The 17,524-nt window shown below is 42.9% G+C and overlaps 1 protein-coding gene across 1 annotated transcript in view; it reads left to right on the forward strand.

Moving 5' to 3' along the window:
- PCNX1 (pecanex 1) overlaps positions 1-17,524 on the forward strand; it is a 311,984-nt gene that overhangs the window by 66,934 nt on the left and 227,526 nt on the right. Inside the window, 2 exon segments of the mRNA XM_033952015.1 lie at positions 2,820-2,925; positions 15,295-15,334. Coding sequence (XP_033807906.1) covers positions 2,820-2,925; positions 15,295-15,334 — 146 coding nt within the window.

Below are 17,524 nucleotides of genomic sequence, written 5' to 3' on the forward strand. Positions count from 1 at the left end.
CAGTGATGGCAGGAAATGTGGCTGTACAAATCTTGATGTTCTGGTCCTTCTTTTGTTGTATAGGTGACAGACTGCACACTTACAGTGAGACTGTTAAGTGTGATTTTACTGTCTACACCAGGGATGCCCACACTTTTTGGGCTTGCGAGCTACTTTTAAAAAGACCAAGTCAAAATGATCTACCAACAATAAAATTTTTTAAAAACACAAAGCACACTGTACGCAGAGAAAATGTTAATTATCATTTATATTCTGGGTTTTTTTTCCAAAGAGGTCAAGGCAGATGACTCTATGCACTGTCACCTCAGTAACAACCATACAAAAATAGACAAATATACCCCCCTCCCTTTTTACTAAACCGCAATAGCAGTTTTTAGCACAGGGAGCTGTGCTGAATGCTCCGCGCTGCTCTTGACGCTCATAGACTCCCTGCGCTAAAAACTGCTATTGCGGTTTAGTAAAAGGGGGGGCCATAGTGCAAAATATAGACAGCAGATATAAATTTTCAAAACTGACACATTTTGATCACTAAATTGAAAATAAAATCATTTTTCCTATCTTTATTGTCTGACTGTGCATCCAGTATTTCTTCCCTTCTTTCAGCCTGTATACTTTCAGCCTGTATGCTTCCTCTCCACCAGACTTCATTCCCTCCCCAAACTTTTTCTTCCTCTCTCCCTGCCTCCCTTTCTTTTTTTCTCTCTTCATGCCCCCTTTCTTTCTTTCTGTGTCCCTACCTGCCCCCTTTCTTTCTTTCTCCCTGTCCTCCCGCAAGCCACCGCTGCCCCTATTGGGGAACAGGCCTCCAAGTCACTGCCGCCCCAAGCTCTCCATGCAGAAGCGTTGGGCCGATCAGCATTCCTCTCCCGACGTAAATTCTGCCATTGGAGAGGAAGTTCCGGCACAGCCAGGCAGCGATTGGCTGGCCCAGAATTGACAAAGGGGAGAGGAAGGCTGGTCAGCCCGGTAGATTCTGAAGGCAACGCGAGTCTGTTATAGTAGATAGATATCCAATAAAGAAAAACAGCAGCTTATAAGTCTTTTACTTATCCTTTAATGCAGCGTCTCAAGCATAAGCATGCCCCGACGGGACCCGTTTCGCCCATACAGGCTTTTTCAAGGATTCAAACAGGAGTTCTTATTACAGCTTCCTCACAATTTAGGGGCCTCAGGATTTGGGGTACCTGGGAGTTTGCTTTCACATTGACCAGAACAAAGTGTTCTCATTAGAAGAAGCTCCAACAGGTTATCGGGGACATTCGGCCACACCGGTCCCAATGGCCTGGTAGTACCTCCAGGTTCTGGGGACCATGGTGGTGACGATCGATGTGGTCCCTTGGGCCCATTTGTGTCCGCTACAGGATGCTCTGATTTCTCACTGTAGTCCGCAATGGGATCCATTACAAGCACCCCTGCCCTGGACGACAGTGGCACGGAACAGTGTTGCCTGGTGGCAGCGACCTCTTTTGCTCTCCAGGAGTCTTCCCCTCCGGATTTTGGAGTGGGTGATTCTGACGTTGGATGTGAGTCTCAAAGGCTGGGGTGCGGAGTGTATGCCATCCCTGTTCAAGGCTGGTGGGCTCCCTCAGAGTGCAAGTGATTGAACTTCTATGATCTGTGCTTCAAAATTGTCTGGGGGAGACAGAAATTAACTATACTAATGTTAAAATCATAAAGAAGCGAAACCTGTGCAGAGTGCACATTCAACTCTAGCCTCCTTCAAATTGTCTCTAGGTGTACTTAATGATTATCTTTCTTTCTCATCTCATATTACTTAACAGGTCCAGAAATCATTTCGTGCATTTTAGGAGGATTTGCTCTCTTGGACCTTATTTTAATGATAAAGCTCTAAATGTACATTGGTTCAGATGCTGGTCATAAATCATTTGGATTATAATTCTCTCTTAGTTGTGTTTCCTGTGTTTTGACTTTGTCGCCTTTAGTGCCTTCAAAATACTGCTCTGAAATTCCTTTTATAATTCAAGAAAATATGATCATGTCTCTTATGTTGATTGAACAACATTGGGCTTGTGGGATTTCTAGGGTTCTGACCTTCCAGGCATATTACACTGATATTCTCTCATCTTTAGTTCTTCTGGTCCTTTATTGCCCAGCTCAGTTTCTAAGATAGGCCAGTTCTAATTTATTTGTGGTTTCCTCTGCTTCCTATATCTGGCTCGGTAGTTCTCAGAATATAGCATTCTGTTATATAGCTCTTTCTCTTTGGAACAGTCTCCCCATCCTTGCCCCATCTTTGCTTGATTTCTTCTATCATGAATTCAAAACAGTTCTTAAGACCTGGTTCTTTGAAAAGGCTTTTACCATTGCTATTGCTTGATTTTTCTTTGTTTGTTTTCTTGGCCTTCTTACACCCACCTCCCCCTTCCCTGGTACATGTTTTTGAAATGTATCACCTAAGGGTAATTTATTGTGCTATTCCTCTATCCCCGTTCTTTGTATTTCCTTTTCTTTCATGAGTTGTTGCTGTTGCCTATTTTCTGATTAATTTTTGATTTCTAAAACCACCTTAATATCTTTGGATGATTTAATATAACAAACATGCAAAGTAAAAAATAAATAAAATAAGTTCTGTGAAAAGCAAATGTATTTTGTCTAAATTAATAACTTTAATTGGTTATATTGCCAGCTGACCTAAACTGTTTGTCATGCTCAGATTTTACAAACGTTGCATCATTTTCTATTTTCTTAATAGCCTGTATCAGATACCATAAAGTACAAGAATAAAGAGAACAGTGGAGCACCATACTTAGTTGATTGGTAATGATTTATTGCCCTGATCATTGTGGTTTGTTTTTCAGTGACCCTGGAGGAGGGATTGAGTTGTCAGAGTTCATTCGAGAGGCCACTCCTCCTGTTGGCTGCAGTTCACGTAATTCATATGCTGGTGTGGATTCAATCAACCAAGTAGGATTCTCTTGTTTAGTTTTGTAACCCAATAGTTTGCAGGCTTACTTAACTCTTGTTTCTAGTGCAATGTGTCTATCCCAAACAGTAAGTTGCTTGTAGAAAACTGTCAATCATGTTTTCCAAGTCCTTCTCCTTCCCAGGGAGCTGCTCCTGCCCCCTCTGTTTGTTTTCTGCAAACAAGTTGCTCAGAAGTGTTTTTGAACTGCTCTGCGTTTAGAGAATGACACGGGGAAAAAATTTGTCCCTGTCTCTGCACCGTGAGCTCGGTTCCCTGCCCTGTCCCCGCCCCATCCCCACAAACCATATGATCCCATCCACACAAGCCTAGAATAGTTTTATACTGAACTTATTTTAATAAAGCATAAAAAGAAACAACATTCTGTACAATTGTTATTTTATAAATCAGAGCTATGTCAACACAGCTACATACTGCTTTATTCTAGAGCAAAAAAAAAGAAAAGAAATTATTTTACTACCTTTGTTGTCTACTTTCTGCTTTCCTCATCTTCTCGTCATTCTCTTCCTTCCATCCACTGTGCCTTCTCCCTGCCTCTTCCATATGGCATCTGGGTAACAAAACAGTTAGACTTGGGAGAATCCGTGGACGTCATATACCTAGACTTCAGCAAAGCTTTCGATAGTGTCCCGCATTGCAGGCTGTTGAGCAAGATGAAATCAATGGGGCTGGGAGAAACACTAACTACATGGGTCAATGACTGGCTGAGTGGCAGACTTCAGAGGGTGGTAGTTAACGGTACCCTCTCTAAAACATCGGAGGTGACCAGTGGAGTATCGCAGGGCTCAGTCTTGGGCCTGCTCCTTTTCAACATATTCATAGGGGACCTAACTCAGGGCTTCAAGGTAAGGTAATGTTATTCGCTGACGACGCCAAACTATGCAATATAGTGAGAGACGGCAATTCACCCGATAGTATGACACAGGACCTACATTTGTTGGAGCTTTGGTCCTCGACCTGGCAGCTAGGCTTCAACGCTAAGAAATGCAAGATTATGCACCTCGGCAGCAGAAATCCGTGCAGAACTTACACCTTGAATGGTGAGACCTTAGCTAGAACTTCAACAGAACGAGACTTGGGAGTGATCATCAGCGCAGACATGAAAACTGCTGATCATGTGGAGAAGGCTTCATCTAAGGCAAGACAGTTGTTAGGTTGCAGCCGGAAGCCTGAAGTCATAATGCCATTATACAGAACCATGGTGAGGCCTCATTTGGAATACTGTGTGCAATTCTGGAAGCCACACTACCGAAAAGATGTGCTGAGAGTAGAGTCGGTGCAACGGATGGCCACCAGGATGGTCTCGGGGTTCAAGGACCTATTGTACGAGGAAAGGCTGAAAAATTTGCGGCTGTACTCACTCGAGGAACCTAGGGAGAGAGGAGACATGATCGAGACGTTTAAGTATATTACCTGCTGTATCGAGATGGAAGAAGAGATTCTCTTTCTCAAAGGACCCTCAGCCACAAGAGGGCATCTGCTCAAACTCAGGGGCGGGAAATTTCATGGCGACACCAGGAAATATTTCTTCACCGAGAGAGTGGTTGATCCTTGGAACGAGCTCCCGGTGCAGGTGATTGAGGCAAACAGCGTGCAAGAATTTAAGAGCAAATGGGATGCCCATGTGGGATCCCTTAGAGGGTTAAGCCAAGGGAACCTGTCACCAGGAGTGGGATCCCTAGGATAGTAGACTTGGGGGTGGGTCAGTAGAGTGGGCAGACCTGATGGGCTATGGCCCTTACCTGCCGTCATCTTCTATGTTTCTATGTTATTTCTATTCCTCTACCAGAAACTGTCTGCCTCACCCTTCCATCTCTTCCCCCCCCACCCCATTGGTCTGGCACCCATCTTCTTCCCTCCACTCCCTCCATGGTGTGGTATCTGTCTTCTTCCCTTCCATCTCTCACTCCCTCCCCCAGGTGGTTTTTAGCATCTCCTTTCCTCCCTTCAGATCTGGTATCTGTCTCTTCCCCCTCCCCCAATGCTCTGGTCTCTCTCTCTATCTCTCCTCTCCCTTCCTTTTTCTTTTTTGCTCTTCCTTCTCAATTTGTTTTCTATCTCTTGTCTACTTATGTTCCAGTCCTCAATTTCCCGTTCATTGTCTACCTACAGCTTGCCACCTCTTTCCCTCACCCCTTTCAGTATCTCACTAAATCTATCCTCTTCCCCCAAACCAGTATGTGCTCTTTTTCTTTATCCCCTCCTTCCATCCAGTATGTGCTCTCTCTCTTCTCTCTACTTCCTTCCATAGTCTGCTCCCCTCTCTATCCTCTCCCATCCAGTGTCTGCTCCCCTTTATCTCTTCCCCACTTCCTTCTAGCGTCTGCTCCCTTTCTCTCCACTTTCATCGTCTGCGCCCCTCTCATGCTCCCCTTCCAACTGGCATCTGCTTCCCTCTCTCTCCTCCCCACTTCCATCCAGTGTCTGATCCTCCCTCCCTTCAGTGTCTGTTTCCCTCTGTCTCCTCTCCTCACTTCCCTTCAGTGTCTGTTACCCTTCCCCCCTCTCCCTCTACTTCCCTTCAGTGCCATTCAACCTCTTCCCACTTATCGGGCCACCTTCCTCTCACCTTCGTGGGTGCATTTCATTTTCTGAGGTGTCAGCATTCTTACAAGTCCATGTGACTGCCCCAAAGTTTCTCCTCTGACACAAGCCAGCCAGGTGGAAACAGGAAGTGCATCAGAGGAGAAGCTGTGGGGCAGTTGTGCGGGACTTGTGAGAATGGTTACCACGTCCAGACACCTCAGAAAGAGAAGATTCTGAAGAGAGCCCGCAAAATTGAAGGGAAGGGAGGGAGATGGTTAGACGAGGGGAAGAGACCCTCAAATGTTTTTTGGCGCCAGTGGGAGGGAGAAAGTGTTGCGATCGTGAGGAGGGCTGCTGACTAGAAAGGGGGTGGGAAGGAAAGCAATGCGGCAGATACTTTACTGCGGGAACAAGGCCATTCACCACTCCAAGGGACAGAGAATGGTCTGGTCCCCTTACCTGCGGCAACCAGTTTTTTTCCTCTCTGTTTCGGCAGGTTACCTTTGGCTACCTGCGCTAGCCGCGGGTAACAATCACCTGTGTTTTTTTATTATTTTCATGTATTTTTGCTCAGTGTTTTTTGGTGACTCAATGCTTGGAAGTTCCCATGTGGTGGGCCATCTGCCTGGGAGAAGACACAAATTTGCATGGCAGGATCAGCCCTTCAGGGACACCTAGCTAGCCAGCTTGATGGAATTATTTTTTAAGAGCTCAGTTTGAAATGTCTTCTTTTAAACAATGGCAACAAATATTGTTGTATTCCAATCGGTCACTCCAGCGGGATGAAAGAAGAGTACAAAGCCATCTCTTTAATCTTGGAAAAGATAAATTGCCAAGTCTGGAGGCAAGCAATTCAGAAGACTCCTTGGAAAGATTTAAGTCCATGATCAGATCACTCAATTCATTCTGGTCAAAACATTCACTATGAAGTTGTTTGGGAATCATTGTCATTGCCCTCATTTTCTTTACCTTCAAGATTCGTCTTCTGAGAGCTGTAGTAGTTCACGGAAAGGTGGAAGGGGTACAAGATCCGAGTGTGGAACAGGTCTCCTGGCTGAAGGTAGATCAGGATAAGACCACTTGTCACAATTATTTTGATTGATTGCCTATGATATTAACAGTAATACAAAAATAACAGTCGTCAAAGTGGTTTTTTGGTTCCCTTCAAACCATTGGTACTCCAAATTTCAGGCAGCTTCTCTTTCCATTTGTCCAGTGGCACAAATACTCCATACAAGTTTTGCATACATTATGAGGAGCCCATGGCTTATCTTGATCTCCAAGCTTGACACCAAAATTACCTACATATGTTCTTTTTATAAACTTAGAAATAGGTTTTCTAATTGCTTTCAGTGTGTACGCTCCACAAATATAGCAAAATACATCAGGATGATTCAAGCAACTCCATCTTGAAGTAGCCATAACCTCTACAGTTCACACACCACACACCCAATGTTTTGTGGACTCTCACTATATCTGTTAACGTAAAACCCATTTAAATCTGTACAGTTGTTTTAAACAGATCAGGTTTAGAAACCTTTGAAATACAAATTTGTGTAGTCTAGGGAGACCATGTTTTCCTTCTAAATTTTTTGCACATAATTATGTAATATAACAGAAAAAAAGCAATTTTGTCACTTGAGCTTTACATTTTTATGCCAATGTGCATTATAGGAAAAAAAGTAGATGAACAGTTGTGAAACAAGGGCCTGTTTTACAAAGCTGCGCTAGCGGCTGCCACATGGCAACAACCCCGAAGCCCTTTAAATCTCTATGGGCTTCAGGGCTGCTAGCACGGCTTTGTAAAATAGGCCCAAAGTCATTATACACAAAAAAATATGTGGGTAATTTTAATACATAAATTTCCCATTCAACAAAGAAAGCTTATCACATCCTGGTTCTGCAGAAAAGATCTTTTAAATAGTGATAAAATAATTAATAAATTCAACCATAAACTACAAAACTAGAACTGATGTGGTCTATTCAGTGCAATTTTCTGAATCAGTGCCCCAAATAACCCCAGGAACAGGTCAAAAAACCCAAGGCACCAAGAAAAAAAAATGTTTTTTTGTTGGCCTGTGCTATTGGTGGCAGGTTCTGTGAAACAGTTTAGCACTTGAGGGAGATTAGTTTATACCTTACCTGCTTTGTGACTGTTGCCAGGGTAGCTTCTGCTGTTTAATCATGTTCCTTTGACATTTTTCTGGTTAAATTCTCGGAGCTGGCATAACTAACGTGACCATTTATTTTTTTCATCAAAAGGGGACATCTATTAATTGTCAGTCCCGCCACCAATCCTGCCCTAGCCCCGCCCCCAATCCCACCCCCAATTTCTTCCATTCATTTTTCATGTACACATAATATCTTCATATTAATTCATAATGGTAACCTTAAAATTAAAAAAAACTACAAAGCAAACTATACGCAGAGAAAATGTTAATTATCATTTATATTTGGGGGGGTTTCAAAGATGTCAAGGCAAGTGACTTTAAAATATTCAATGTCACCTCAGTAACTATAGAAAAATAGACAAATATAGTGCAAAATATAGACAGCAGATATAAATTCTCAAAACTGACACGTTTTGATCACTAAATTGAAAATAAAATCATTTTTCCTGCCTTTGCTGTCTGGTGATTTCATGAGTCTCTGGTTGTATTTCCTTCTTACTGTGTATCCTTTCTTTCATTTCTTTCTTTCTTTCTTTACTCAGGCCCAACAATTGTCCCTTTCTATTCCCTCCCTCCTTCTTTCCTATGTCCTTAGTGCCCCCCAGTGCCTCTGTCCTGTGTCCCTAGTGCCCCAGTGCCTCCTTCCCATGTGCATAGTGCCCCCAATGCCTGTCCTGTGTCCTTAGTGCCCCCAGTGCCTACTTTCCATGTCCCTAGTGCCCCCAGTGCCTCCTTCCTATGTCTTCTCTTGCCTTTGTCCCTCCCCGAAGCCAGTCTGCCTCCTTCCCTCTCTCCAGTGCTTGATTCACCACCCCCACCCGCAGATTCTACCCCCCCTGCGCGATTCAACCCCCTGCCCACCCGCCAGCCCGTGTACTGCCGCTGCTTGCCTGTCTGCCTCCCTGCCACGCCGATTGAAACGCTGGGCCACAGCCACTGCTTCTTGGCTTCTTCCGACGTCAATTTTGACGTCGGAGAGGAAGTTCGGGCCAGTCAGGCAGCGATTGGCTGGCCTCGAACTTCCTCTCCAACGTCAAAATTGACGTCGGGAAGAACAAGAAGCAGCAGCGGCGGCCCAGGTTTTCAATCTGAGCGGCAGGGAGGGAAAGTTATCGGCTGTCCTGGTATCCCCGCGCACAGCTTCGGGACGCTGTCCCTGAAAACGGGACATCTTTGGTGTCCCGAAGCGGTGGGCCCGAAAACGGGACATATGGTCACCTTAGGCATAACTGATTTGCTTGCAATGGCACTGTAAGTTGAAATCAGAAATGTGTAAAGACCTATGGCCGGCATAGTTGTACTGCAATGAAAAGTAATATTAAATATACATTTTTAATTTTTTCTGATGTTAATAAGCTTGAAAAGCGAAGATAATCTGTACATTTCATAAATTCTGTTTGGTTATCTTTTTATTCAGAAGAAATGTTAAAATGAAGAGTATATTAAAGGGTTTATATCTTAAGTACAGTATCCCAGTAGTCATGTGGAAAAATTGAAAAGATAGCCACTTAAGCTAAAAGATATATGAAAATAAATCTAATTAGGCTAAGATCTTGACCATGGCTGATGCATAAATAAAGAAATAAAATTCTAGTGCAATAGGCACATCATTCTTGAACCTGTGGGTTGTGTACCTCTTGATTGTGAGATCTGGTGAAGAGAGCTTCATTTACCGTTTTCTGCTCTGCCTCCCATCACTGTGGGCTGCTGTCCTGTAATTCATCAGTTTTACTGTCTACCCGTGAGATGGTAGGAGCCTGTATGACCTGCCCTTGTTTATTTTTCCTTTAATTTTGAGTTTTTTATCCAGTTGTGAGGCTTTTCGTTACAGCAGAGTTATCCCAGTTATGGGATATCTCTGGCTGTAACAGAACCCAGACTCTGAGGGCAGTAGTCTGCAGCCTGCTTGGCCAGCCTACACTACCAGTTCAGGAACTCAGGGACTGTTCCCCTGGGAGCAAGGCTCTCTCCAGGTTTTATCTGCAGATAGCTTGAGTGCAGCTTAGATGACCCATGGTGGTTTTTCACCAGGATCCAGTGCCAGCTGCATTTCCTGCCCCCGACTTTACGCGTGAGCTCTGGGTGGGGGTTTGAGGTCTTAATCCGGCTAGTAGGACTGAGGAACAATCTGAAGAAGCAAGCTATCAGGGTTTCCAGGCTTGTCTGAGGCAGAAGTTCTCTGGCTGCAATTTCAGCCTAAGCAGCACCCAGCGCTTGCATGGCACAGTGAGTACACACTGTAGCAGCCTATGAGAGAAACGGGAGGGTTTTTCTCAAATTATTCCCCAAATTTTTTTTACCCCTTATTTAGATCCCACAGGCTGTTTTTGGTGCTAAAATCACTGCTGGTGCGGCTATCTTAGATTTCTCAATTTTAGAATAAAAGTCTGTATCTGCCTCAGAACACCTTGATTTGGCTCAAAATCAGTCTAGATAGACTCCTCAGGCCAGGATTCATGTCAGATGTTGTGCTGGCTGGCTGGCCGAGGATCTTCCATGGGACACGTGAAGGTTTGGGCGCCATTGTTTGGAGTGTTGTACCGAAGCGTTCAAGTAATGCTGAGCAATGTTCATAGAAGCTGTACAGTGAATTCTTTTTCTGATCCCCAGAGGAAGCTTTTGGTGAAACGGATCCTGTGAGGATCAGGACCTCACAGATAAGCAGGTTTTTTTTTTACAAATATTATATCAAGATAAAAATCATAAGGAGATTTAAAAAAAAAAGACCTGTGATTAAAGATATCCCATTAGATTGGCTTGCATTGTTTGCCTATGAATGTTTGAAGGGAGTCTGAGGTATTTTTTCCTCCTTTATTGGAAGCTCTCAGCATTTATGGCACAAAAAAATATAATATTGATATATTTAACATCCCAGATATTCTGATTTGGGCATCTTATTGAAAGCCAGAGATTTCTGTCTTGATGTTCATTTCCACTAGAGAATATTCATGTAACTAGTCGAAAAGTTTGGATAGCAAGAATATTGGCAATATCCAAAAAGATCTATATCTGTTAAGATAATTAATCATTGTGTTTGGTACCCAAGTATTGCACTTATACCACATAAAATTAAAGTGCTTCACCAGTTTGTATAACCATAACAAAAAGGAACCTTGCTAACACACATCCTTAAAAAAAAAAAAGAAAAAAAGAAAAAAGAAAAGTTGTTTCTTGCTGTGGTAGCCCTGTGACTTGTAATGCAGTTCTGTAATACAAGGACACTTGAGTATGATGATCCTTTAGGATGGGACTATTGGAACCAGGGCTTAGAAATGAAGTCTGCTGCCATGGATGGGATGTGGCTATAACAGGATATAATTTACTATGCCGACACAGAGAAAGCAAAAAAGGATGAGGGGTAGTGCTATATATCAAAGAGAAATCAAAGTTACCAGAATCACAGGTGTCAGGTATCCAGGGGAGTCCCTCTGGGTGAACCTTGCCAGGGGAAGTGGCAAATGCCTGTATTTGGGCATTGTATACAGACCTCTTAAACAACAGGACGACATAGACAAAGAATTAATCGAAGACATCGAGACCATCACTCTACGTGGAGACACTATACTGTTTGGGGACTTCAACATGCCAGATGTAAACTGGAACAAACTTTCAGCTACGACCAGCAGCATCAGAAGGCTACTAACCTCTATAAGGGGAGCACGACTCAAACAAATGGTAGTGGAGCCCACTAGGGATCAAGCAATTCTAGACCCAATACTCACCATTGAAGATAGTGTCACAGAAATTTCAGTAGGTGATGCATTGGCCTCCAGCGACCACAACATGGTGTGGTTCACCGCGGGAAAGGAACCACTAGGTCGAACACATCAACAAAGGTCCTTAACTTTAAGGGCACTAACTTCAAGAGCATGGGAGATTTTGTCTATAAGGTGCTGCAAAACTAGGACACAACAGATAATATGGAAGAAATGTGGTCAGCTCTGAAATCTACCCTACAGGACGCAACAAATCTCTATGTAAAAGCCGTGAGCAAACGACAGAGAAATAACAAACCCCAGTAGTTCTCTGCGGAGATCTTGGAACTCATAAAACAGAAGAAAAGAGCATTTGGATCCTACAAACAATCACAATGACTAAAAGTCAAAGAAGCCTATCTAGAGTTGTCAAAACAGCGGTCAGAAACGCCAAACTCCAGATGGAAGAAAAGTTAGCTGTGAATATAAAAAAAAGGGGATAAATCCTTTTTCAGGTATGTCAGTGATAGAAAGAAGAATACAGACGGGATAGTGCGTCTAAGGAAACCCAACGGTACCTATGCAGAATCGGACTCCGATAAAGCCAAACTACTAAACAAATACTTCTGCTCAGTCTTTACCTGTGAGGCGCCGGGATCCGGTCCACAGCTGCAAACAAGGGAGAGCTCAGAAGACCCATTCAGGAATTTTGAATTTACTACCAGCAGCATCTACCAAGAATTATCAAGGCTCAAAGTGAACAAAGTCGTGGGACTGGATAAATTGCACCCCAGAGTGCTTAGGGAATTGATACACGTCCTGGCAGAACCATTAGCCGCACTCTTCAATCTTTCCCTGAGCATGGGAAAAGTTCCATTAGACTGGAAAACAGCTAACGTCATTCCGCTTCACAAAAAGGGATGCAAGTCAGAGACTGCAAATTATAGGCCGGTAAGTCTTACATCAATAGTGTGTAAAATTATGGAAGCGTTGATTAAACACAAATTAGATATGGTTCTGGACGATGGGAGGCTGAGGGATTCCCACCAGCATTGATTTACAAAGGGAAGGTCCTGCCAATCCAATCTAATCAGCTTCTTTGACTGGGTAACAAAAAAACTAGATAAGGATAAGTCCCTGGATGTGGTGTATCTGGACTTAGTAAAGCTTTTGATAGTGTCCCACACCGTAGATTATTGAACAAGATGAGCTCGCTGGGACTAGGAGAAACATTAACTGCATGGGTTAAAGACTGGCTCAGTGGCAGACTTCAAAGGGTGGTGGTAAACGGGCTCAGTCCAATCCTATTTAATATCTTCGTACGGGATCTGCCTCAGGGCTTCAGAGTAAAATTGCATTATTTGCCGATGATGCTAAATTATGCAATGTAGTGGGCAGAGGAGGTACCTTACCCGACAGTATGACACAGGACCTACTTTTACTGGAGAAATGGTCTACTATTTGGCAGCTGAGCTTTAATGCCAAGAAGTGTAAAGTTATGCACCTTGGTAGCGGAAACCTTTGCAGAACCTATACTCTGAACGGTGAGACCTTAACTAGAACTGTTACAGAACGGGACCTGGGAGTAATCATTAGTGAAGATATGAAGGCTGCCAATCAAGTGGAGAAAGCTTCATCCAAGGCTAGACAAATGCTGTGTTGCATCTGGAGAAGTTTTGTCAGCCGAAAGCCCGAAGTGGTGATGCCGCGTTACAGGTCCATGGTGAGACTGCATCTGGAATACTATGTTCAATTTTGGAGGCCACATTATTGAAAGGATGTGCTGAGAATAGAATCGGTTCAGAGATGGGACACTACGATGGTCTCGGGACTCAAGGATCTCCCATATAAAGAATGTCTAGGTAGGTTGCAGTTATACTCTCTTGAGGAACGTAGAGAGAGGGAAGACATAATAGAGATGTTCAAATATGTTACTGGCCATATGGAGATGGAAGAAGACATCTTTTTCCTTACAGGACCTACGGCGACAAGAGGGCATCCGTTAAAAATCAGGGGTGGGAGATTTCATGTGGATATTAGGAAGTATTTCTTCACCGAAAAGGTGGTTGATCATTGGAATAATCTTCCACTTCAGGTAGTCAAGGCCAGAAATGTGCTCGATTTTAAGAATAAATGGGATAAACATGTGGGTTCACTTTGAGGAAGTGCTTAGGGGGGTGGGTTATTCGAGTGGGCAGACTTGTTGGGCTGTCGGCCCTTTTCTGCCGTCATACTCTATGTTTCTATGTTACTATTGGCTACTCTTAAAAGAAATTGCTTATTATGTGGATGTACTTGCTTGGAGTTCAGATGTTATAAAGAGAGCTTAAAATGAAGTTAAAAATGTTTTTTCACGGAGCTTACCTAAGATGGCACCCTGATACATCTGCGGGAACGCCGTTGAGCTTTTGGTGGAGTGTTTCCTTTTAAGCCCCATGGGGCTCATGCATGCTATGGTGAAACAAAAATCAAAAATTCGGGTGTTTCCCGATGAAGCGGCAGCACCATTTGGCCCGATGGACACCTTCGTGGTTCACGGCTCACAAACTCCACAACTGGAGATTTCCACAGCTGGAGAGAATGTGCAAGCTGAGGCGCGGGATTTCTCCTTCGAGGCTGCCACTCTATCTCTGGATGAGCGGAGCCCACCTAGCTGCCCTATAGCGACAGAGGAGTCGTTTTTTGAATGCCCTCTTGCCGGCCTCTCTGAGTGGGAGGATCCACCCTGGTAGGGGGAAGGAGGAGCTTCAAAGATCACAGCAGTTGGTGAGATTTCAGCAAGCCTAAGAAGTTTCTCTGATTACTAAGGAGGCTACAGTTAGTTTGGGAGCCGAGAAACTTTCCTTGATAACTGAAGTGGCTACAGGTACTTTGGGAGCTACTAGGAATTTTAGAGCTGAGACTGTTCCTTTACAAAGGCCTAAGGTAATTACTATGGAATCCATATGGGAGGCTATATTAAATATGCAAACTACACTGTGGAATCAAATTCAACAGCTTTTTTTGCGTTGTACTATTGCGCTTTCAGAAAATTTGGAACTTAAAAATAAAGTATCAAGTTTGGAGAACAAAACCATTGACTTTGAGATTAGGATAAAAACGTTGGAAGTACAAGCTCTGACTTGGACAAAGGACAGTACTAGTTTGCACTTTAAACAGGAAATGATGGAAAATTCTATTAGGAGATGTAATCTCTGTATTATTAATTTTCTGAAAATTCAACCTACAAATGCCTTAACTATGTTTAAAATATATTTGAATGAAATTCTGAAAGTACCAGAAACCTCACATCCACCTCTCTCAAAAATATATTACCTTCCAATGAGAGTTAAATATCAAAATCCCAATCAGCAGAATTTATCTGCTGATAGTCTGGATTTGACACAGTTTCTAGAGAGGTCCAAAACTGAGGTTCAGGTTTCTGCTACATTAATAGTACAGTTTGCCATTGACTCGGATAGGTATTGGATGCTTAAGATGTTCTTTAAGCATAAAGATGTTCCCTTTTTGAGAAGAAAGCAGTTTCTTATATTGAGACCTCAGGCTGTACAATTAGGGGCAGCTTTTGTTCTAAGATATCCTTGTAAGTGCGTTATGACATTTAGAGGTAATAGATATATATTTTATGAACCACAGCAGTTGTCTAAGTTTATTTCAGATAGAGAAACCACATGAGTCTTGCTGATCTCAAGATAGCTCAGAAAAGAAATGTTCATGAGTAGTCAGGTTACCTCTTTAGTTTGCCTGATATATATTTTCTTTGGTGTCTTATTTTTTTTCTTCAGCTACGTGTAATAAGGAGATATTCTTTAAGTAATTTGCAATGTTAGTTTTATTTACAGTTTCCTTTATTGGCTCATAATGATTGTCAATAGTTAAAAATTATAAACAAAGAATTTAAAAAAAAATGTTTTTTCCCCATTCAAAGCCCATCTTTATTTTTGTGCTTTGCCATCAGATTGGATTGTCTCGGCTTACAGCAACAGCAACAGGTAAAGGTAAGACTTTTGCACAGTCTATAGGGACAGCCATCCCATTGCCAGAAATGGAAGTTTTACTATACGGAGGGACAAAATGAAAGTAACTTATGTGCTCAGAAATAGCACTATTTAGTTGCTGCACAGTTTGACCTCATGATAGCTCAGCATTATGAGAAGCCAAACATTTTCTCCTCAGAAGTGCCATGTGATGCTAGCTGCACCGGATTTTAAACCACTTACATTTTTCTCAGTTATAATGTCAATTTAACTGTTTGAAATGTTAGAGTTTGGAACTGTTTTTAAAAATTGACATAAAAAAATTTTCTTCTTAATACCTCTTAAGTCATCCATTTCTTAAACCCTTTAATCACATGATTCATATATATTTGAGAATTTCTCTTATCAGGTTCGAGGAACTGGTTGCTCTTGTTTTTTTAACATTGTCTTATGTAAAATTTGCAAGTTTGTGTTAACTGTATCATCTGTTTCCTTCAAATATGCTAGAATTGTGCACTGTGGGTAATAAAATGTAGCCAATCTAAAATGTAATATTTGTGCCTCCCCTATTATATAAATATTTTTTAATACATTAGACTCTCCATTAACTAGAACTCAAGCAACTGGCAAAAAGTCTCCCCCCCACCTCGAGACCACCTTTACTGCTACCCTCCACTCCAACACCCCCCCAAAGCCACTGGCATTACTACCCTCCAATTCAAATCCCCCCTCCCCATGGCCACCAACGTTGCTGTCCTCCACTGCAAACCGCCTCCCCCCCCAGACCACCAGCACTGCTCTCCTCCCATCAACGCCCAAGATGATCAGCGCTGTTGTCCACCTCCTCCCCCCAACTGACTGGCACTGTGCTTACCATATACATGCCAGTGCTGAAAGAGCCTGAAACCGATGTTCTATGTGGGCCACTGCGGGGCCTTGAGCATCTGCACATGCTCAAGGCCCCACAGCGGCCTAGCATAGAACATCAGTGGTAGGCTCTTTCAGCACTGGAATGCGTATGGTAAGCACAGTGCCGGTCAGTTGGGGAGAGGAGGTGGACAGCAGCGCTGATCATCTTGAGTGTGAAGAGAGGAAAACAGCGCTGGTGGCCTTGTTGGAGGGGAGGGGGTTGTGCAGTGGAGAATGTCAATGGCCTTGGGGTGGTGGGGGGATGGAGTGGAGGGTAGCAGTGCCAGTGGCCTGGTGGGGTGGAGATTGGAGTGGGAGAACAGCAGCAACAGTGGTATTCGGGGGAGGGGGTGGCTCAAATATAAACTGAGACCCCTAAATCTCAGCCAGAAATCTCAGTTTATATTTGAGTATATACGGTAGGTATTTTTAATAGTAACTCTTAAGCAACCAGAAACTACATTTATCCGGCATCTACCAAATCCCCATGGGTGCCGGTTAACTGAAAGTGTACTGCAGTGGCTCCCAAACTTTTTTAGCTTTGGCACACTAAACAGAGCAAATGTTTCTTGCAGCACATTATATTTGAAATTATAAAATTACAAAACCAACAAAAATTTAAATTTGAGTTATTTATTAAAAGTTCTTTAAGCTATGTATGGGTAATTGTAACAATGGTGAAACTAAAGTAGATAGAATAGAATTGCTATTCAATGCGATGGATGTGCTTATTTTTGAGTGCAAATTAACTCAAAACGGGACTCGATAGTTCATCATCCACCATCTTTTTTTTTTTTTTTTTTTTTAATTTAATTTCTGTCAGCTGAAAATCCAAGTTTGCAAAGATAAGAAGATCCAAACGGTAACAAAGCCTTAATTGCTTTGTTGATCGTTAGGGTAACTACTGCATAAAAAATAAAACTAAAATTACTTGTCATTAATTTTCATGAACCAGTCACATCAAAGAATGATGTTTGTCTGGACGGTGGTCTCCTTACGCACACAGACACTCATAATTTCGTATTTGACGTACATGCCATTTATTCTAGTGTGTTCTTAGGGGGAGTGTGTGGCACAGTGGTTAAAGCTACAGCCTCAGCATTCTGGGGTTGTAGGTGCAAACCTATGCTGCTCCTTGTGACTCTGGGCAAGTCACTTAATCCCCCCCATTGCCCCGGGTACATTAGATAGATTGTGAGCCTGCTGGGACAGACAGGGAAAAATGCTTGAGTGCCTGAATAAATTCATGTAAACCATTCTAAGCTCCCTTGGGAGAGACTCTGGACAATATAGCTGCCCTCA

The sequence above is a fragment of the Geotrypetes seraphini genome, chromosome 7 (genome assembly GCF_902459505.1).
Source record: "Geotrypetes seraphini chromosome 7, aGeoSer1.1, whole genome shotgun sequence".
Classification (NCBI taxonomy): Eukaryota; Metazoa; Chordata; class Amphibia; order Gymnophiona; family Dermophiidae; genus Geotrypetes; species Geotrypetes seraphini.